This window comes from Fistularia commersonii, chromosome 4 (genome assembly GCF_037954325.1).
Source record: "Fistularia commersonii isolate RoL2024-O1a breed Wild chromosome 4, RoL_Fcom_v1.0, whole genome shotgun sequence".
Lineage (NCBI taxonomy): Eukaryota > Metazoa > Chordata > Actinopteri > Syngnathiformes > Fistulariidae > Fistularia > Fistularia commersonii.
The window spans coordinates 19,346,053-19,369,396 of NC_141287.1; the positions used below are offsets into that span (position 1 = coordinate 19,346,053).

General features: G+C 39.2%; 1 protein-coding gene across 2 annotated transcripts; it reads right to left on the minus strand.

Annotated features, from left to right (window-relative positions):
- Positions 1-850: 850 nt before the first annotated feature.
- slc4a10b (solute carrier family 4 member 10b) lies at positions 851-23,265 on the minus strand. Of its 2 annotated transcripts, none has more exons than XM_086145815.1 (26): positions 23,141-23,265; positions 21,450-21,491; positions 14,718-14,799; positions 14,094-14,246; positions 13,849-13,987; positions 13,294-13,454; positions 12,920-13,105; positions 12,704-12,786; positions 11,396-11,553; positions 11,205-11,292; positions 10,432-10,578; positions 10,231-10,331; positions 8,977-9,151; positions 8,684-8,817; positions 8,132-8,377; positions 7,860-7,965; positions 7,375-7,536; positions 5,462-5,575; positions 4,984-5,145; positions 4,611-4,862; positions 4,377-4,445; positions 3,910-4,083; positions 3,200-3,319; positions 3,060-3,118; positions 2,864-2,975; positions 851-2,361 (listed from the first exon to the last, which is right to left on the minus strand). In XM_086145815.1, exons 1-25 carry the CDS (start codon positions 23,186-23,188, stop codon positions 2,900-2,902), a joined length of 3,237 nt encoding a protein of 1,078 aa, XP_086001941.1. In that variant the 5' UTR covers positions 23,189-23,265; the 3' UTR covers positions 851-2,361; positions 2,864-2,899. The 2 variants fall into 2 exon arrangements, with proteins under 2 accessions (XP_086001941.1, XP_086001940.1); XM_086145814.1 differs by having other exon boundaries at positions 4,611-4,907.
- Positions 23,266-23,344: the final 79 nt, after the last annotated feature.

Below are 23,344 nucleotides of genomic sequence, written 5' to 3' on the forward strand. Positions count from 1 at the left end.
ATTTGTTATAATTCAGATAAAGGCAATTTAGTTTTCAATAAAGGAATGTGACCAACGTATGACCTCCCTCTTTCAGAAACATTGGTTAGACTCAAGGCATAAAAACAATGGAAATTACCATTAGAAACTCCATTTCTCGCTTGAAATTAAAAGCTGTTGAGCAGCTACATAATAAATTCTAGCGTTGAAGTTTGTCCATGTGGACGTGAGCAACCTGTTCTCAGTTGTGCTATTATTGGAGGAAGACTTGAAAACCAAGGGAGAAATTAGTTTTGGGACGTCTGCCGGGTAATGATGTGCGTCACCTGTCAGAACGTCTCCGGGGAAGGACGTCCCAGAGACGTTCTGACAGCAAGCCAAGGAGGGTTAATGAAAGAAACGGAAATCATGTCAATCAATTCAGACTTGTTTGGGACAGCGACTGGGTCAACACTCCCGAGTCTTAGCTGGCGAAAAACAAAACAATAATTCGCATGAGCCAACAGCTTGACGTGCTCTGGGATGCATCACCTCTCTAAGCTGTCACACTGAACCATCTGCCGACTGCAAACCTCTGCCCACTCCTGGCAACGTGAAAGCCGAATTTCTGAGGGTTCTAACTTGGACATTTATGATTAGCATCATTGATTGTATTTCCAGTGAATGATCACCTGCTGTACATATTTGAAGCAACTCTTCCACAAAAGGATTCGTGGTTACTCATCATGAAGTGCTACACATCTGGGTTGGTGCACCATGGTAACAGAATGCAAAACATGTAGTCAACAAATGCGTAAATAACACAGAAACACGTCACATCTTTCAACTGAGAATTTTTAATATCAATTGCTTTTGCTCACAATGAGGAAATCATCCCGCTGAATTTATGTAAAAGGGTCATGTATGATTATTTATCTTCTAACTTCTCCACCATGCCGCATCAAATTACTTGAAATGACGTACAATGTGTATAGGACTGTCTCAGAAAATTAGAATACTGTGATAAAATTATGTATCTTCTGTAATGCAATTACAAAAGACAAAAATGTCATACATTCTGGATTCATTACAAATCAACTGAAACATTGCAAGCCTTTTATCATCTTAACATTGCTGATCATGGCTTACATCTTAAGAAAAATCAAACATTTTATCTCAAAATATTAGAATATCATGAAAAAGTAATTTTGTCTTACAGAAGATTTTGCATTACAGATTAATTGCATTACAGAGGATAAAGAGCTTTATCACAATATCCTAATTTTCTGAGAGTCCTGTACAGTTGGTGTTAGGGAGCATGTGACAGTGACCAGTCAAACAAAGGTGCTCTTAAAAATTTATTAAACTAAAATAACACTGACAAGCTATACATACATTTTACAATAACTGGAGTGAGCAAGTATTTGAAAAGGACATTTTAGGAACAACCCCCCACTTCTTTTGACCGGATCTCCTTTTTATTGTAGCATTACAATCTTAAAATCAGTGGAGATAAAGTAACACTTAAATGTCCAAAACTTTAAAACAGCTTTAAAATATATATCTCCAGTATTAAACCACAACATATTTAATGTAGTTTGAATACCGAGTTAGTTACAAAGTAAAAGTTGAAAATATTTTCTTGATGGCGGTTCACAGTTTAATACTTTGACATATAAATATGCATCAACAATTGAATAATATTGCGTTAAATGTGCTATTGCATTAGCTTCTCAAGCATGTTGCACACAGCAAATGTCAACATTCTCCTCTAAATAGAGGTGATGGTCACAGCTAGTCGTGAGGTCATTTTCACCATAACGTACAAACACACTTGTTCTGTTAGAAGACAGTGAACATACATATTATGGCTTTTAAAAAAACATGCGTTTCAATAATTCACATACTCTCATATTGCACTCAAGACATCAAATAGTATAGAGGAGGGGAAAAAATGATATTCAAGGTTTTTTTGAAATACAAATATTTTACAATATAAATACAAGCTAGTTAAAAACAACAAGAGAGCAGACTAATAAATTAAGTTGTACATATTACAGTTTGCTTTTTGATTCATATTTAGTACAAGTACAACACAAAAATGTCTAACATTTCCGTTTCTCTAGGTCAAGATGCAGTAGAATGACAGAAACAAATCAGCTAACATGGTCAATCAGTAACACACGAGAGATTTACTGGATTAAAGGTAAGGGTTGATAAAGTGCAGATACACAATTACATTTATAATCACAGGGAAAGACCAGCGACCATGACTCTGGTCCACACAGAAAAAACTGTCCACGCTGTCCTCCATCCTATTCATCATACATCAAGCACTCTGGTGATGCGTGGAAAAACCATGGGACGTGTCGTAAAACTCCGGCATCCAGACAGAAAAGGTACCTGAGTAAGATGTGGATAGTTATTCTGTGTATACTTGCATGTCAAAACATAGATGGGGGTTAGTGGGTTTAGAATTAAATCTGGTGAAACTATGGTGAAATACACACGGGACTTTAATGTAGCACATACAGGACTGTTTTAGAAAATTAGAGTATTGTGATAAAGTTCTTTATCTTCTGTAATGCAATTACAAAAACAAAAATGTCATACATTCTTGATTCATTACAAATCAACAGAAATATTGCAGGCCTTTTATTATTTTAATATTGCTGATTATGGTTTACATCTTAAGAAAACTCAAAAATCCTATCTCAAAATATTAGAATATCGTGAAAAAGTAATTTTTGTTTTTTTAATTGCATTACAGAAGATAAACAACTTTATCACAACATTCTACTTTTCTGAGACAGTCCTGTAATGATCATATATGATTGTCATTATGATTTGTTATTACACAGTATGTGTTACACAATGGTATATTTGGCACAGAAAGAACGTTTACCGTTAGGTTTCATGTCCTTGTTGTGTCTCCGGTGTCTTAGCAGGTGGCGTTCCAAGTATTTCCAAAAGAGCCTTTTGACATTTCATCTGTGATGTTGATAATGGGTATTCCCCTGTGGAACGGAAATTACCCATTACTACTTAATCAATGACTAGACATACTGTGAATGAACTGACAAGCTTTATCACATTTGTACCCTTCTAATGGCATTTGAACAACTCCTTCCTCTTCTGCCAGGATGCTCTGTTCTTCCTCCTGAGGGGATGAACACGACAGATCAGATCCATGTTGGTACCGCGATGAATTGAATGCACGATGCCTGAAGAAGTACAGCACCTCTTCTGCATCCTCTAGCTTCTTCTTTTTGCTCTCAGGCATAAGGTCATCCAACCAGCTCAACTCTCTCTTGGTAAATATACAGTCCATTAGCTTCCTGATGAACACCAGAGCCAACACCTACAGAAGAAACAACAGCTGAATCCACAATACAAAGCAAAACAAACACAGGCGAATCACATTTTTTGCTTTACTTTTAGTCAGAGTACTTTGTTCCAATTGATTTAGTCACAAAATATTTCATAATATTGGCAGATATTTTTACTGATTAAAAGAACAATAAAAATGCACTGTATTTTGACAAGTAATTTCTGGTATTGGAACAAGTGAATATGTGGCGGTTATGTTTCTTGGACAATGATGTGAAAACTGAACACGTGCTTTTATCTCATTGAAATTCCAAACAAATCAAATAAATAAGCAGCGCAAAAGAAATATGGGATAAACTGAAAGCCTTTTGTTGATGTAGGATAGATGGCATAAGGAACATGTTGGATTCTCTGTTGGAGCGCCTGAAAAACATTTGGACCTGGCTCTCCCTTAAGCAAATGGCAGGATCTTTACAGCTGGATGATATAACGTTGAACTCATGGATCCTTAAATGATCGGCTTGCATAGAGATGAAAAGCCTCCTGACAAACCGCCGCGAAAAATTCATATTCAATGTCAGCGAAACAGATTAACAGTAATAATTACACATATTCACACACCATCATGGGAAAGACGATCGCAGCCTTGGAGGTCTTGATGACCCAGAGAAGAACCAAACAGCTGAGCTGGATGATGGTGAAGAGGTGCACCTTCCTCAGAGGAACGTGTCGTAGGTAGATGAAGTCTGGCTGGTGTTTCCCCGGCATACCAAACAGTGTCAGGCGGTCGAAAAACTAGCAATGACAAAAAAGGTTTCCCTGTGAGATATAACTAAAAAGATATGACAGTTAGGTATGGGTTGATTGAAAGCACCTCTTTAGTGAATTAGTAGCGAAGTAGTGAACTAAAAACCAAAATGCAATTCATTCATATATTAACAGTCTGGATGTAATACGGGGAATGCATTGTATAATGTGATTTCAGTCATATGGTTTAAAATTTTCATTAGAAAAGTGCTGCATCGTGTTCCATATGAACTATGCAAGATGACATGAATATGAGTTCACATGAAATGCAATCACTTTACCTGTATGCCTCTGAGAGAAGACGCTCCCATGTAAAGGAATACGCCGTATAACACAGGCATGGGGATGAACTGAAGGGAAATGGAGACCTTCATGTTAATTTTAAGCAGACTTGCTACACAAGGACCATTAGGCTTGGTCTACTGAATTATCTTGGGAAGGGATTATCGATGTCACTGAGTTGCAGAATAACCGTGCGAGCATCGTTCTGAGTAAATGACGGCGAGACGACGGACCTTCAGTACAGATGTCATGAAAACAGAACAGCCCATAAGAGTGAAGATCATGAGGCCGGTAAAACGCTGTTCTCTGATGCCCAGGAATTTGGGCTGCTCGCCGGGGGCCGAGCACTCTGATTCCAGCTTCAGGCTGTTGACGTGGGAGATGGAAAGGACGGTGGCCGCCACAAACCACGGCAAGCCCATCAGAGAGCACACGCCGAGCATCACCCCCACCATGAAGAGATCCAGGTGGTATCCACAGCCTTTCTGTGGGGCGGTAACATCAGAGATTTGCAGTTGATATCTGAAGCTCTTCAAAAAAAAAAAGATCAAGATTGTGGCGGGATACAGAATAAAAGCTAAAGCAAGGCTCAAGACAGGAAAGTACCTTGAGTTTGTGTTCCTTTCTGTTAATAATGACAGCTGTAATCTGCTGATCCATGAAAATCAGGATGGTGCATAGAAGAGCTGGGACAATCGTTATGACTACGGTCCACCAGGGGTTGGGCCCCAGCGGGTTGATAAACCAACCACGATCGTCCCTGGTAGGCTGATGAGAAATCATGATCAGCTAAATATAGTTTCCAACTTTTATTCGCACAGGGTTTGCTTAAGAGAAAGCCTCGCGAGTGTCCTGACACGCTTACACACTGACACACATTCGAGCAACCACTCAACACAGTTCGGATTAAGGGCCTTGCTCAAGGGCACCTTAGTGGTAACAGCTGTTTTTTTTTTTTTTCTACTTTCCCAAACCAGATTAATGCTGTTTCCGGTCAGAAGCAAAGGGGTTGAAAATGAGTGTGGTAATCTGTTGCTAATCTGCAGAGCTGTATTTTTGGATAGGATTTTTTTCGCTTGCCCACCTTAAACACGCTTGGAACCTTGAGTTTCGGAGAGGGGATCCCCAAGCCGTAGTCCACCGAGACCATGGTGAGGATTGTGAAAAACACAGCAAAGTCGCTGATGATTGCTCTCACCTGGTAAGAGAGATAAAAATAAAGAACACTAATGTTGCCACTTGTAGCAGCATTAAGCTGTGTACATACAGATGCATTCATGCCTGCAGGGAGTCACATAACCTATTTTCTTACAAGACTTGTTGGATTCATTTTATTCTCCTGCAGTACCTAATTATACCACTAGGTGGCGCCCCACAGCTAAAGACGTTAAGTCGCTCTTCTTCACGAGCAAACAAATTAAGTTGTCAAAAAGACGGAAAATGGACAGCAAGTGTCAGATTTTCTACCGACCGCGAAGTAATTATTGGTTTTCGATCTAGAACCATGACTCTTTTTTGTCAGGAAAGCGTTGCCATAAAAAAGGAATACGACACTTAGCATACCAAGTATGCTAGCAGCCTGTCATAAGGGGGACGCCGTCGCTGCTGCTAGGTTAGCCGCTAACTCATAAACTCAAAAACTTTTATTCATTAGTGTGCTGTTCAAGACAGCACCAAAATTATTCACTGACGTAAAAATTACAAATTGGACATTTGAACATTTTTTCGATGGAAGAAGCCCCTCACCATGCGAGGGAAGGAACACCGGAATCTGAACGACCAGATTTTGATGGGCTCTATAAAAAAGAACGGCTGACCAGCAACACTGTTCCCCTACAATCCATCAACGGTCAGTTTTGTTTTGTTTTTTAATTTATGAATATGTTTATTTAAAAGTAGGACACTTACAACCGGCTTTACAAACATATCTTATGTTATGGTCTCATAAGTAAACGTGTGTATGTGGAAAAAGTCAATGTGGCCCTATTGCAAAAAAAAGTTTGTCCACCCCTGTTCTACACAGAGGTAGTTGTTCAGAAATTGCCATAACCACTACCCCCAAAGTCATTTTCTCACCTCAGCAAAAAAAAAAAAAAAAAAAACAAGTATATTTTGGACTATTTGAGTTAAGGTTACACATTTCTGCAGACTTAATGCTAATATCTGTCAAGGGAAAGGGGCAGAGGACCACAAAGGTAAGATTTGACAACAGTATTTCATGCCCATATCCCGTGCAATACTTGTTTACATCCTGTGCATTACTGTTTACATTTTCTTTTTTCTTTAATTAGTATCTCCACTGTTTGCACTGTCTTCTTGAATAAGTGAATATAGTACTTTATTTTGCATATATAAGCATACTAGTATAACTAACTGTTTGAACTGAAAGGAGAAGGTCTCCGATCTGGTACATTCAGTATAATGACAATAGAGACCATTCTTATTATAACAGATGAATGGATAAATCAACTACCACCGAAAAAAAAAATATCGGAATGTTTACTTTTTGAAAAGCTAATCAAATTACTTATACATTGCTTTATAAATTAATAACCCCAGTTTCTTGACGTGAAAGCGTCGACACTTTTTTTAATGTAATTCACCTGAGCAGCTTTTTTATTTTGCAGTACCAGTAAAAAACCACTAGAGAGCACCGCTGCACCGTGCTATTTTAGCTCTGATCCTGGAAACAGCCAGTTGCAACTTTGTCCATACAGTGCTTGCAAATTGTTAGGCTAATCAAGTTTTCAAACTAGGGGCCTTGAATACTGATTTACAGAAGTTAATTCACCTCACACATTTGTTAATCGCCTGTTTTGAAAAAAAGAAGGGCTTTTTTACATAAATATATTTATAATTCAGAATGACATGAGCGTCAACCTGCATACTTAATACCCCTTAGAGGAAAGTTGAAATACAGATCCCTGTCTGTTTTGTTTGTGGGTTTGAGACTAGTAAAAATATTGAAACCCAGTGTAAGCATATAATGTGGGATACCTTTGTAGGAAAGTAATTGCTGAACTTGAACTCCTTGAGGAAGGCAGACATGAGGACCGTAGAAAAGAAGAGAATGACACACCAGAAGAGAACATCAGGGACATAGGGGCCATGAGGGCTGCAGGCACTGCCCACAAACTCTCCCTGCTTTTCAATACAGTCCTGCAAAGATCAAGAAAAATGATGAAAGTTATTGAGTGATCGGCAATAAATCACACTCTGGGATTGACATAAATATGACTTTTGAGTATTTAGATTCACATTAAACTAAAAAGAGTACAAAATAATGCACTTTTCTGGTGATTTGTGATGAGTAATCCAATATAATCCAGCCCACATGCCCTTAATCTCTTCTGCTCAGATTTCTCCATCTGGGAGAGCATGCCACTTTAAGGTGGAAAATCTAAATTTACTTTGCATAACTCGATAATTTCAGCCAAATAATGTCCTTCTGGATTTTTACGCCACATTTTGCAAGGTCATACCTTGACCTCCAGGGCTTCCCAGTAGATTTCAGAGGCAGTGATGTTGTTGAGCTCCCAATACTTCAGCGTAACATTGGTGGGGTCAGAAGGTTCAACGCATGAACATCTGTGAAAACATATGAACATTCAAGTAACCATTAAATCTGTCACATATTTGCAGAATCTTCTTGGAAATGGAACTTCTTTTTTCTATTCTCTGTTAACCTCAAAGTTTCTTGTGTGGGAATTTTGAGACGCCGCACAACTACAGTATATTCTGTGTGACAACGTACGAGTACATGGTGAGCTTATCCAGGTTGTTGTTCTTGTTAAAAGGATAGTGGTCACCCAGGTGGATTAGTTTCTCCAAGGCCTCGTAGATGAAGATAATGCAGATGAGAGAGGCGAAGGCTTCCTCTGTAAAGCGTGTGATGTAACAAACCAGGGAACTCGCATCTGTGGCCACCAGAATGAGACAGAGGACAGCAGTCCACAGGCCAATACAGACTCTCAGGGACAGATAGGACAAGCCATATTCCCTATATGGAGAGAATGAGTAAAAGACAATAATAAATTATAGGATATATGTGAGATTAAACCATGTCATATATTGAATCATTGGAATGTGATCATTTTGAAGAACCCATTTTCATAAATGTAATCATGAAATGTAATCATGTTGTCCATTTGCATCTGAACAGTTAATGATCCATGGGAGTCTGGATGGTACAGAACTCCTTTCATGGTGAGCCGATGAACGTCAAGCAGTAATATAAACTAAATGTGCAGAATTTGCGTAGTGACATGATTCTCATGCACAACCATGCTGATGAATGATAGCATACTTGCAGAATTTGAACAGTATCTTTTCAAAGACAAGCACTGGCCCTGTACTGCCCAGGATGGTGAGTGGCTGCCCGGCAAACAGGGAATAGGCAATTCCTGTCAGTGAGGCTCCAAACAGTGACTCAATTGCACTCTGGGAAATGAAAGGACAGCATTGAATGACTTAGAGACAGCTTCCATATCATTTTACATGATGCTGAATAAGAATTGCTTAATTTTAATAAAAGTCTAGCACAGTGCGCAGTAGTGTATTGCTAGGGTGGGCAGTATAATGACAAGGAATGTGCTTTACTATGCGTCCTTCTGTTGCCTCTCCCAGAAGTCCTCCAAAGGTGATGACAGGGGACATGCAGGCACAATAGAGAAATAGGAAAGAGGCCACACACTGTAAACTGATGGCATCGGTATAGTCGGACAAGTAGTGGGGGGCTTTACGCTTGATGTCCAGAAAGAGACCGCCAAACCACCTGGAAAACACAGAAATAGCTTTGTCATCCCTGCATTTGAGCTTTTGATTTCAATTTTCGCCAATGCATCTTTTATTTGTTCAGATATTCTCACCACATGTAGCGGTCAGGGGAGGTTGAAAACGTTGGATGGGACATAGAATTTTCAACACGTGGGTGTATTGTGTCCCTGTGATAGTGAAGCAGCACGATTCTCTTCAAAAGTGATTGATTAAATAGACAATCAAAACTCTGCAACTATCGATACAATTTCCAATCTTAGTAATGAGGATTAAGTAGGTAGTTTCCCTCAGCATTACAACAGAAGCCTAAATTTAGAGGATCTAGAAGACTATAAGTCTGTGTTTTTCATTAATTATATTAGGTTTTATGTGTCGTGGGTTCTTGTGTGACATTTTTCAATGCCCTCTCCTGATGACTCCCATCTCGTTTTACTTCCTTACTTCATTCTTTACTGTACTGGCCCCTTCTCTCCTCAGCCTGACAGCTGTGTAACCATCCTAACTGACTTCAACCGGTGCAGCGATTAGTTCTTTTATATTAACAGTGCATTTCTTATTCCTGTAAGCTGGCAAAATTACTTTAGACAAGTTGACAACTTGTAGGCAGACACATGGCAGATGTAAGTGAATGTTTGGCTGATGGTGAGAAATGTATTATCAATTCATGTGTTGCCTATTCCGCTGACTTCTTAACTGGGAACAGCTCTTAGTTTAATGTTATTAGCTCTGAGCAACAAAATGAAATGCGTCCTCTTTGTTGTCTTGCTGTTTCTACATCATGACTTGAAAACACACTCACACACACACACTTCTGTCTATCTGTCAGATCCTTTTTCCTTCTCTGATGTATCTTGTCAGTTAAAGTACCCTGTATTCGGTTTTGCTGCATGTCTTACAATTCATGCTTCTTTCGCTGTATGTTATCCTGGCTCTTCAGCTTTCACCTGCTACTGTTAACTTGCATCCACGTCCAATTCGACTCCATCATCGCAGGAAAACAGATGTTACTTTACTCATGCTCAGAATAAACTGTGACCCACAAAAAAGTCTTTTTGTTTCCTTAAGTGAGTCACACACCTCCCAGTGCGCTGTAGCTCTGGACCCCCGTGGCCATCCTCTTCCTCTTCATCACCCTCTGTTAGCTCATTGGGTAAAATGTTACTTTTCTTTCTCTTCTCCTGTTGAGCAGTCACAGAGGTTGTGCACATTTACACATGCACAACTTAGTAATTATGATGCTTAAATCAAAAGGAAAAAAATCAAAAAAATCAAACTCACCTGAGAAGGTACATTTTTTGGTGGCTCTATCCTTATGGATGGATCCCATTCTCCAGGCGGAAGGACAGTCACTTGGTCGAGGAATTCATCAATCCCAGCAATCAGATCATTTCTGTCTTTCGCTTTGTAAGCAACATCATGAAACACCTGTTTGACAAAAATATGAAGTGGAATTTGGCTTTATTTTGGTCTCCAATCTGCACTGGTCATGTATACAAATACTAGATGAAGATCTAAATATTGGGACTCTCACATTCAGCCAAGGAACAGACGAGGTCACACTTTTGGGCTTACTTAACTCGTCTGAAAATGTTCAGAACATTCAGTACAAATGCTGCACAGACAAAACCGTACCAAAGAGATTCAGACTTCAATCTGATCACTGTGAAACAGCAGTTTACCACTTTCACACTATCATCCCCGGAAAAAATAAGAAAAATCCTGTTAAGATAAAATCCACTCATTTCAAAATGAAAGAAGTTATACAAGAGTTTGGGAGCTTTGCAAAGCCCATCTTTCCCTCGATGATGGATGACAGGCTAAATCCTTGACAAAATGGTCTGACTAATCACCAAAAGTTTGTCATAAAAGCTCTGAGATGGGATTCACGCGGTGGCACATTCCCTCCCTTCAGAAATGTGTCGCCGTTCCCCGGCAGTGAATTTATGCACACTGTCATTAGAAATCCAAGATGTGACATTGGATATGTATTGAGTCATCTGATAAAATGTGATAGATATATTAAAAAAAATGGGTTGACCTGGAAATCTCACCTCATCGGTCATAAGTGTAGCGATGGACCTTCCGATCTCATGATATTGAGGCCCTCTCCCAAAGGGGCCCAAAAGAATAAATAGAAACCTGAATGATAGAATATACAAAAAATATTGCCTGTATATTAACAAAAGGGGTCCTGTTTTGTAAAGTTTTATTGAGGAAGTACAACACCAGAAGTTTATTGAACCTTGTGGCGATGGGCACCTCAGCTAGTCCACTCAGTAGAACCGCCGGTGAGAGACGAACAAATGCCACCACTGGCTTGTTAAGAAATTCCAGTTCTCCTACCAACACATTACATGCCTCTGCGCCCGGTGGTATCTTCTTCATGAAAGGAAGATCCACCTGAAACAGAACAATAAGTAGAAAAAAAATCCCCCACCTATTTGTATTTCTATAAGTGACAAAAACTACACTTTGAGAATAGATAATGTACAAAAGCTCCTCAAATCATTCATCAAATGAAATAGTTTACCATGTTGTCTGAATATAGCCGAGAGGCACTTCACCTCAAAAGCGATAAAAGGCTGTAATACCATGAAATATTATCAAAGGCTGTTGAAACATAGATGACCTTTTTACATAACAATTTATAAGGCTCTGGGGGTTCCTTTCATTGAGCACAATTATGAGGCCCTTGAGCCCGTAAAAGCTGACCCAAAGTAAGAAAGTGATCCTCTTACAGTGTGACTGCTTTCTAGTCTTTTATGCATTGGAAAGGCATTATGTTGCAAATGTTGGCATATCGGAGGTGTCGATTTTTCAGCGATAATTATGTGATGTTGACAAGCGGTGACTGAAGTGTTGCTTGTTCCTTTATTGAGTTGCTATCTCTCAAGAGCAGCTGTTCTTAGCACAATGACCAAACTGATTTCTGTCTTTATAAAGAGGAAATAAAGTACCATTTTCATTAGGACAAAAACACTTACTGAAATTATTTCTTTCCGGTCAATAATTTATATACACTCCATATCTCTTAGATACACTATATTTTCCAGCATAACTGAACACAAGTTCAAATATTGACCCGGACTAAAGCTCAGTTATATATATTATGAAAAGGGGTTTAATCAGGATTTTGTCTTTGGTGAGGTTGTCATGTGGTCATCATCTCTGGTGAATGACATTTATTATCCTAACATTGTTATAATCCTAATCTCTTACTAAATATACTTTCCATTATAAATACCAACAAGGACCTCCTATTAGTTGCTCACAACATATAGCTAAATGGCTTTCTACTCCTGGCTTTTAAACATAATGTAACATACTATTCGAATGAAAACATTTCTTCTGTTATTGACAAACAAAATACAAAATAACAAATAACAAAATAAAATATGTATTTATTATTCTGATAAATGTATTGTCATTTTAATACAGGCAATACTTGCTATGTGTTGCAGCTACTCCAACGTTTGTTGGATTCCTTCAACAAAATCATGTCTGTACATGAATAAACTACAAATTGGCAATGTAGTGTAACTGGTTATACCTTGCTAATGTCCACAGAACTGTTCTCTCTCGTAGACTCCCCTTTCCCATCAGCTAAATGAGGCTGGGATGATGACATCTGACCTGTTTAGTCCAAAGTACAGTGAAAAAGGGTCACCAATCATTTGCATCTTGTAATCCACCAAACCCCACCAAGGGAAAAAAAAAAGTCACTAAGAGAGGAAGAGAAATGGAGTCACGGTCGTCGTTCCCTCACCGTTCTTGTCAAGATGGAGCTCTGATGTCCGTCGACTCATATCGGCGATAGACCGCACAATCGGCAGGCGGTTGGCCAGCTTCTTCTGGCTTTGGTGGCGATGCTCCCTAAGCAGTGTTTCACGAACCCTCTGTCTAAGATCATCTCCCAGTGGAGCGTATAACTCCTGGTGGTCTAAGACCATGTCTATGAAGAACGCAGACAAGCTCGAAAGGTGAAACGATGTCTACGATTGGTCTGTCGCATCTTCACTCATAACAATATAAAACTTAAACTTGGCACTCTTCAAAGATAAAATGTAAGTCAAGAGTGGATTCTTGTAAAATCTGATAACTTTGCTTTTCCCCTGTTGATTGTCATATATGTCATTTTACCTGAAATCTCCTCAATGGTGTTGGCCCGCATGTCCAGCAGAACAGTGCTATTGATAATGCAACTGCGCAGTTCGAACAGGCTATGCAAAGACAGAGTTGCCACATAGGGTTTACTCCATCGCTCCCCTCCATCCTCTACATCCTCCTCAAATTTTAGCCACCTGGAAAGATAGTTTAGGCTTCAGTCAGGAGAAGCAGGGAGTGAATTTCCCTTGGACATAGTGTTACTCTCCCTTCTTTGTGTGATGTAATATCACGGCAAATAATGTGCAATTCGCCAAGGCAATGCCCAAGCACATTGTCTCAGAGTCATCAAATGTACACATTCCTCACCTTGATCAACACTAGCAATTATAACACCATAAAGTTAATTCCACAGCATTTACAGAAATGACCTAATGTAATTGAAGCACAAACCCTAGACACGCAAGCACATCTTTCATCAGTATAAGTGGGATCACAAGCATGACTGGTTCATTCAATCATGGGTCTGAGTAATGACATGTAGGCCACGTTGTATAGGTGCTGCGTTAATAACATGTCAAGCGACAGTACCTGGCACTTTCCCTCCACTCGGTATCCTCCCCTTCCCTCACAATTATTTCATCCATTTCTGTGAAAAGGTCATGAGGGATATGCTCTTCATCATCGTCCTCCGTCCCAAGCAGGAACTGAACTCTTTGAGATGGGGTGTCTGGGAACACAAGAAATAAATGGTCCTAACTGGACTACATAGGCTGATTCAACTTGTTAATGCATGAACATCCATGCCTTTAAAATTTGAGCATTATGACCAGTACCATAAATAGGAGACTCTCTCCCCTCCACCAAGGTGAGGGCCCGTTCCTTGGTCCTCCGCCTGTGTTTGTTTCCATGGTGACGGTGCCTGCGATGGCTGCGATGCCTGGTGCTGCCCAGAGGGACATGAACTCCAATGTAAAGAGTCCTGTGACCTGGGGACATGTTTGAGAGGGGTTGGGTGAGAGTCAACAGGTGTGTGTGTGTGTGTGTGTGTGTGTGAGTGTGTGAGTGTGTGAGTGTGTGAATGTGTGTGTGTGTGAGTGTGTGAGTGTGTGAGTGTGTGTGTGTGTGTGTGTGTGTGTGTGTGATTGCAGATGCTTTATAAATCATCAGAATTTCTCTGATCATAGTTAACTACCTTTTAATAAAGTGCTGAGCTCAAATATTGACTCCGGAGGTAAACAGTGAACATAAATAGCAGCAGCCATTATGGCTGTGCAGAGAAATCAATATAAAAATGATATTTCGTTTATGCCTTATGGAATAATCAGTAAAGGTTGTAGAAATAACCTGATCTCAACCAAAGTACCCCCCCCCCCCCCCCCCCATATTGTAGGCATGAAATACCTAATACTTGTTTTTTGGTACTCTGAAAATTCCACTTTAGCAGACCGTTCAAGTACCTTCAAGATCTTCCTGCTCAAAGTTGGTTGACTGTTGTGACCGTGTTCCTCCTCTGTCCACCACTGCCTCATCATCATTCCTCTGTTAAAAACAAAGTGTAGATATGTATAATGTTTGTCTAGAATGTATACAGATAATGTACAGTGAACACAGTTAGCACAAATCCCCTCAAAAGACCATGTGTTTGTTGAGTTGTTAGTGTTCCCCTAAGTATTTGAAGTCAGTATATTATCAGACTACATTGTGGGGTTGCTCCTAATCTGTAGAAGAACAGTGTCGAATTCTACTAAACACATTTAATATTACAGTAAAACACAATATCACTGGTCAGCGTGAAGGATTAACTGGAGCATTAAGGCTTATTTATTTCGAATTTTTTTTTCCAGTCTCATGTTATTTATCTTGAAAATGAATATACAACCTGATAAACATTAGGATCCACCTTAGTGATCATTTTTTTTAAAACACCATGTTTGAAATTATTTTACTCTGTTGTAGCAACACTCACGTACAATACAGCTCAACACTGAGGTGTATTTTCCTTTTCAAGCAAACCAGGCAGAAGTGACAGACAGCAAACACAGCAGAGGGAACTTAATCCTCACTGAAGAGCTTTTGTCAGATTACAAGAGAGAATATTGAATGGCTGTTGAAAATGTCATTAAGGCTGTATGAGCATGAGAGATTTCTAATGAACTCTCTCAGAGCATCACAAGGCATACTGGACGTCCACTCCACATGACACAAGTTGATGACACAAGACACGTTTTGACAGAAGACACGTTTTGACGGATCAACTTGACTGATACCGGAGGACAGAGCGTCAGTGGCTTAGAGGGATGTGACTCATTGCACATGAATCTTGTTGTGTGGTAGCATTTGGTGGTGTGAATGTTAGTCCATCGATAAAATATTCAGGAAAGACAATAAGAGAAAAACGCTCCAACAGTAAATGTTATTTTTACACAGGCAAGAATAAATTCTTAGTTCCATGCTTTTACCTATTTTATAAAAATCTCTCAGCATTTTTAATGTATTTTTCTTGCTGGACATGTTGACACAGAAGAATGTAAACACTACAACCAGTTTTACACTTCATTAAAAACATACAGGTAAATTGTATGGCCCCAAAAAATAATTTACAAGCAGAGACATACTGCTGACATGTTGCCACTGTGAAAAGGAAAACTATTGACCCCCATAGCATCACTCAGGTTGATTAGATTAATTAGCCAAAAATGTATATCATTATTTCTCACTGGAAAAAAACTGCCCTAGAGGAGAGTACACAAATCTTGCAGTTAGACATGTGCAAAGGTACATGCCACCCTAAATTCCTGTGGTTAAAAAGCATCATATTGTTCACAGGGAGCCAATATTGAGGATGCACTCTGGCTTGTTTCATCACTCCAGCTGTTGGCTTCCACAATTCTGTGTCCTAGCCAACTGATACTTATCCCACAGACTGCCCCAACCTTCAACTGTAGCTTGGTGCTGGTGCCAGCTGTCTGGCCAGCCTTATCACCAACTTCCAGTGAGGTTCAGCTGTTGTCACTGGGCCCGGGAAAGCCTTTAACCAGCACCTATGTCTACTTATGTCCCACTTATGTCTAAACAAATAAGAACCATTCTCCAAGCCATAAAATAAGGCCGACAACTGATTCTACCTGGCTAACCTCCTCATTACTTTTTTCCTCATGTGAACGTGTGCCTTGTCCATGTAACATTTTTGTAATCGCTCCCTCGAATAATCAATCTAAAACTGAACCAGGCATCCCCAAACTGAAACCCTGACCGATGAACAGGACACCTTCTTCACTCACTTCCTAATAGGAGAGAGCAATCCATCATTTTCTCACTAACAACCTCTGCATCTGACTTGTGGGGTGCCAGATCTCCCCCTGATCGATTTACATTCAGCTGTGAACGTCCCGGTGACTGCTCGTGGTCATATGCAGTCACATCATTCACTAAGTAGATGCCCTCAGATGTATATGGTTTGTTGATGTAGATAAAGGCCTCCCAAAGTCATTTTACTATTTTCTCAGTACTCAGTTCAGATTATTTGATCAACATCACAATGTAAATACTCAGATCTCGTCTCTCTCGAGTCAGTGTTGTTGAAGGGAAGGGAACACATTGGATCGTTTACAGTTCTGGTCCAAAATGGACAGAACTGCAGCATCACAACATGGTGTCACCAACGCAGGAGGTGCGCCTCAGAACCAACACAGGGGCCAGGGCTTGCGCGGATTAGTCTACTGGTCCATGCAGAGTGCATTGGTATAAGTATTATGTTATCAACACAGATGTCCTTTGTCCTGATTGCAATGTAATAACCACCTTCTGCCAATTCTGGTTTCCATGAAACTTTGAAAAAAAAATTTAAAAAGGATAATGTCAACAAAAGGGGTTATCATTGTGGGTGATTTTTATACAAATAGGGAGGACAAATCATGCAGTGAGAATCTTGGACAAACCACTGATAACTTTGACCTTCTGCAGATGATCATTGGGCCACCCAAAATAACACCATCAAGACACAACTTGATTTAATTATTACCAATAGATCTGAGAGATTCAGCTAGTCCTTTCACATGCTGTCAGGTCTTTGGTCACAATCTCACTCTGGTCGTAAGAAAGCTGACCAAAAACAATTTACAACCTCAATTAAGCATCATGATTATCTTAGAATTCACAAAAAAAAAAAACTTCAAAAGTGCTAATCAGCAAATTGACCGGACTAATATATTGGTGGTAGTTGAACACGAAGAGTACAGTATCACATTTTCACAACAATTAGAAAACACCATTCAAGACTTCAGTTGGAAAAATTAACAAAAAAAAAAAAAAAACTGTCCTATGGATAAAACCAGACATTTCAGAGGTAATAAAAGAATGTGATCTGGAACTAAAAACTGCAATTAAAACTAAAATGTAGTCATGGCAAACAGCAATTTGTAAAGTTAAGAAATGTGTCAGGAAAGCCATGCTAGATTTTTTTTTTCACTATAATAGAGATGGCAAAGGGAAATTTAAGAATGAGCCAAAAATAAAACAATGGGAACAATATATTAAGGAGTAAATGGAGAGACTTTAAACAACCCTGCTTAATCACTGATTCTGTATACTGTATATCATTGTCAAGTGTTTTTCACCTGGGAAAATTGACAGTTTGTTCACTTCATACAATTAGACAGATTCTTCCGCAGATCATTTTCTTTACAGTTCCAATGACAAAAAGACAGGACGCAGAGCTATCGGTTGCAGTGATGAAAATGCTAAGGTTCTCTTTGGGAGTGACCAGGATGGAGAGGATCGGGAATGAGTCTATCAGAGGTTAGATGTTTTGTCGTCTGTTAGATGTTTTGGAGAGATAGTCAGAGAAGCCAGACTGAGATGGTTCGGTCATGTACAGAGGAGGGAGAGTGAATATGTTGGTAGAAGGATGCTGGAATTGGAGCTGCCAAGCAGGAGGTCTCAAGTTAGACCAAAGAGAAGATTTATGGACATATTGAGAGAGGATATGAAGGTAGTTTGTGTGAGGGAGGAGGATACTGAGAATAGGGTTAGATGGAGAAGGTTGTTTCCCTGTGGTGACCCCCAAAGGAAAAAGCCGAAAGAAGAAGAAGACGTTCACACCGTTGATCCATCTTATCATAATAACGTCACTGAGTCAGGCGTTTTAAGAACAGTTGTGCCCTCAATAACCAAAAGCAGAGGAGAGGTTGAGAAGGGATGCATACAGTATACTGTATGGTACAACACCAACCAGTCCCATTACCAAAATAATAACTTATACATTTCATAAGGACAGTTTCCCACTATCTGGAGTTCAGGCTGTGTTTGGTCCAGTGTTCAAAATTGGCTTTCCTACTTTCCTCTCTCTTTTGGGTAATTACAGACCATTTAGTAAAGCGTCAACAACCTGACTGCTCTTCTACTCAGAGTTTGTCAGCAGTGCTCAGTGTATTCAGTGTATCATCCTTCTTAGTGTGTTCACTGTGTCATCCCTCTTAGAGAAGCCGCCTTTGGGCAGTCTCCATTATTTGTTCAGGCAGCACAAGAATGGAACTCCACTCCGTCAAATATTAAACAAGTGGACACATACTGTGTGTTTAGAGCTCCTGATCAGTACTAGGATTTGTCAGCATTAAAACTTAAGTCTGCAGATCATGCTTCTTAGTTGTTGACTTTCCTCAATCACTGTCATCTTTCACCAGGAATGATTTCATGTGACTGTAAGATGTTTTATTATCATTTTTTTGAAGTTAATTAGGATTCTGTTTTGTTTCTGTGTTTTTTTATTATTAGTGTTGTATGATTTAAATGATTGGTGTATTATAGTCTGGTCCTTTTACTAACTTAATTTTACTAGTATCTTGAATTTGATGATGCATAGCCCTACTCATATTCCCTTTTCTAGGGAGACACAGTTGCATGTGTTCAAGGACGACATGAATAAATAACCTCTTGGCTTACTTAAGCAAATTTACAGGAATGTTTGTTAATGTCCTTTGTCTCCGCAAATTAAACAAATTAACTAAAATATATTAAAGCCCATCACCTACAGTAAACATGTCTGACTTAATCATGTCATACAAAGATGATGGACACAACTGTGACTGTCTGGACTCCGAGTTTTTCCACGTTGTTCTGCACGATGATTGATTAGTACACAGATGATATGGATTACAAGCACAACTAATTTCGCTTTGTCAATTACTTAAGACAGACCAAGCAAACACAGCAGCGTTTAACCAGTACTGGAATAACTTAATCTGGGTTGACATTAAATGTTTTTTCCTCCAAATGCAAAGCACTACAGCATGTATTTTAATACTGAAAGCTTGGTTGACTTCAGATTTTCCCCCTAGCCATCTTGACCTCCATTTGACTATCCAGGCATTACAATAATGAAGGGCACTTCTGTTCACAGCTGTAGTGCCACATGGACTGACCAGGCCACGAGATTGATGTTCATAATCTGGTTACAAATACTCTTTGCTTGGATCAGCATCCTGCTCAGATTAAACTGCCGGTATTTGTTACTAAAATACCAACCACATTAGCTTGTATTAAACGTGCAGTGAGCCACATACAGCCGCTGTGATTCTTAAAGCTGCTGGTGTCCACTGTCCTAACGATAGGTTGGAAAATTTGCTGCTCTCAGAAAGAGCAACTACATCCAAAAAAGGTATAATAGACTATATTAATACTATCTAAATCTCTAAAATCATATGGAAGCAGGGGTCATATGGAACCAAAGCCAGTGCTATATGTGAAAACATGCCAGCTTTATATGACTGCGCTATTAAAGTCTGACTGAACAAAGAGATACGGGGATTTTTTAGACAACCCGTTCGGCAATATGGACGCACTGTATCCTAAGAAGACTGAAGAAGAGTAAGATTCAAAATCATGTCAAAACACTGGCATAGCACACGATTTCAGTGATGTCATAGCATGTGGCAAACACTTGGACCTGATCCCTACAGATGGCTGTGGCAATTTTAGAGTCATCAGTGGCAGCAATGTCATTAACTGCACAAGCTTTCGTGTTGCAGAAAAATTTACTTTAATCCTCAAATGTTTTTCCTATAACTTTAGAGGTGTGTGACAGATTTCAGACCTTATTTTAGTCATCTTAATATCTGCATCCGTCACCAAGCCAACATAAAAATCTGTCGTGGTCAGCAGGAAAAAGCTGTTTATTTCGAGTGCTATTTTTTTTATGTCAACTTTTACATTCATTGCATGTGAAGAACAAATGTTATATGTGTTTTAAATATAACAATTGTCATATTTTCAAGATTTCTATTAACCTCACAACAGGCTGACAATGGTACTTTCCAACCATCAAGCTCTGCACATCCATCCTAAAGTTGCAACAGTGAACAGCCACGGCACAATCAAGTTTTCATATTGCATTGGCTTTCCTGATTTTCCGTCTGCCACAAAGGCAATTTATTCAAACTTTAACACCGTTTGAGATGATGAGCTCACTGCAAAACACACCAATGCCCTTCTGTTACACAACTGTAATTTGTGATTGAGTATCTATCAGCGCTGGCTCACCGGATCACAGTAGTGACATCATCCCTGATGTCTACACTAGCAGCATGTCCAAATCAAGTTTACCAAGTGTCCATGCGCATGTTTAATGTCAATAATTATATATATATCTATATGTGGGGGGGGGGGGGGGTGCAGCAACATGTTCATACATGTTCAGTTGGGGAATAATCCCATTACTCAAAATTGGACAAGATGAACTAATACAGTAGCTTAAACAAAAGTTGGAGGAATTTAAATGTCAGCAAAGACTTTTGACCGTCAAAGACATCATTGAGGCTGATAAATTGATTGGATTGGGCTTATAAAGACTCGTGATTCTCACTCATAATTTTTGCCGACACACGGATTCAAATGATAGGCATCCAAATCTCCGGCTTATCGCTCAATGACTGAAATTGAGTCATGACATTTTTTTTGTCACCAAAATTTGGGAACGATATTTTGTTAGCATTGCTTTTACCTGAGACTACGTAAATCAATTCAATGGCCCATCTATCAATGTCGATAAAAGTGAAAAATAATATGGGTTCCCATCCTGTTATTCAGGTCCTCCCTTGGATGATGGGCCACATGTTTATCAAATTTAATTGAAACTGACTCAAAGTTGATATGATGTGACAGTAAGACGGAGTTAAACGGGAAACCCAACTCACCGAAACTCTATTCCTAACCGATGAGCCAAAGCAAGGATTGACCTGAAAGATAATAAAAACATCACTTTAACATGTAAACAGGTTTAAAAAAAAGTGCTTCCATATGCCATTTAAAAGGTTCAAAACTTGAGAAATAAGCCACGCAACACATTTTGAAATTTTTGCTTAGCATAAAATGACAGATTAAATCTTGTGTTATTTTTAGATTTCTGAACTGCCTTCTAAGGTCACGTTGTGACCTGATGTTTTTGAAACCAAAGCCTCATTGCTCTGAAAGTAGCGCCAGAGTGCAGACACTCTTAGCCAAAGCCTTTTAGTTTAAAACCTTCGGCTAAATGGAAAAATCTGCTTTGATAATACACACCAAATGGATGACAAAAACAAATCTGTATCAAAATGATCAGCAAGCACAAAATGGGCGGGACCGAAAGAAAAGCTCCTCATTTCTTGCAGAACAAGTTCCGTACAATATATCCAAAATAAATTATGAAATAATTTGATTAGTGAAGAACTGCATTTCACAAAGTTGCCTTATTATAGATTCAAGCCTTTATAGATTCACCATTTGGTTTTGATTGTGGAATACTGATAGTTTATTTGTGTGATTTTTTTTTTTTTTTTTTTTTTATCAATATCAAAATTGATTTCATATGAGTCAAAATTTATTATATTAAGTTATATGTAGTCATGTGTCACATAAAGAGAATAAAGACTTGATTCTATATTTCCCACCAGTTTGGGGAGAGAAAATAACTATTGTGGTATTAACTTGTCTGAATAAGATTTATTACATATGTAGCACATTGTATCTGACAAGGTATGGAAAATCACGTTAGATACATAGCACAAATGAATTAAGTTAAATACGGGAAGGTTCGTCAAGCTGTCTGTTTTTTCACAAATAGTCAAATTAGAAAAAAACTCTAGACACATCACTAATTTTACCTCTGAAAAAAATGTAAATTATTTAAAGTTCCTCCAAATATTTTACTCATATTCTTACGATTATTTCTTCATCATGGCTTTCATTGCTCTTACTGATGTGGGCTCATTCTTACGAATTGTCAGATCATTTTTCAGTCATTTTTAGGAAATTATCATTGACCCTGAGTCTTGGGTAACCCCGTGCAGGTTTTTAAGAAATTTCTTCCTTTTCCCCCCATAACTTGTTGATTTACAGGTGGTGTTTTGCTGCTTTTTTAATGAGATGATTTACCAGTTTTCTCATGGCATTTTCCCCAGATTTTTATCAGAACAGTGACAGGGTGTAAGGCTATACATTTCAATTTTACACATTGAATAGAATTTAAAAAAAAAAAATGCACACAATCATTCAGTATATACCAATATACAGAACAGGTCATCCTTTAAGACTTGTCATAGGAAATTATACTGCTACAAAAAAGCATAAACAGCATTGCCCTGAAAAAATGAAAGGAAAACAAATGAAATGCATTTTAAATTCAGAAAGTAACTTTCCAAGCTGCAGTCCTCGTTATTAAGGCAGCACAGTTTTTACTCTGTTTTTGTTTTTTATATGTTTTCTGTCCAGTGACCTGCTTTTCGGAGCTTCTGCAACATCTGGTGATGTGAGGCGGGGATAGTTGAAGGTACGTTTAAAACTAACCCGTCTAGATGAATATAGGGACTAGTGAAACAAATATTTGACCCGACAAGATTACGCTCTTTACCGGCTGCATCAGCGGCTCCGTCTGGGCGCCGAGCTCCTTCGCGTCCATCCCCCCTTTCCGGAGTCCCGGGGTCGAAGCTCGACCCTCCGCGGCGCGCCGTGGAAGGAAGCCGCTCCAGGTGGACCGGGAACTCGGAGCGCGTCTACGTCACTTATTCCCAGCATCCGGGGGGGGGGGGGGTCAGATGTCCCGGATGTACTCATT

Bases quoted from the DNA above. Each gene is read 5' to 3' on its own strand.
- slc4a10b (XM_086145814.1), bottom strand. From the start codon at position 23,188: ATGGACGCGAAGGAGCTCGGCGCCCAGACGGAGCCGCTGATGCAGCCG. The intron at 10,579-11,204 runs GTGAGATTTCCA...TTTGTCAAACAG, and splicing joins CTACACTTATGACCGATGAG to GTGTTTCATGATGTTGCTTA. The intron at 7,537-7,859 runs GTATGACCTTGC...TGATCTTTGCAG, and splicing joins GGGAAGCCCTGGAGGTCAAG to GACTGTATTGAAAAGCAGGG.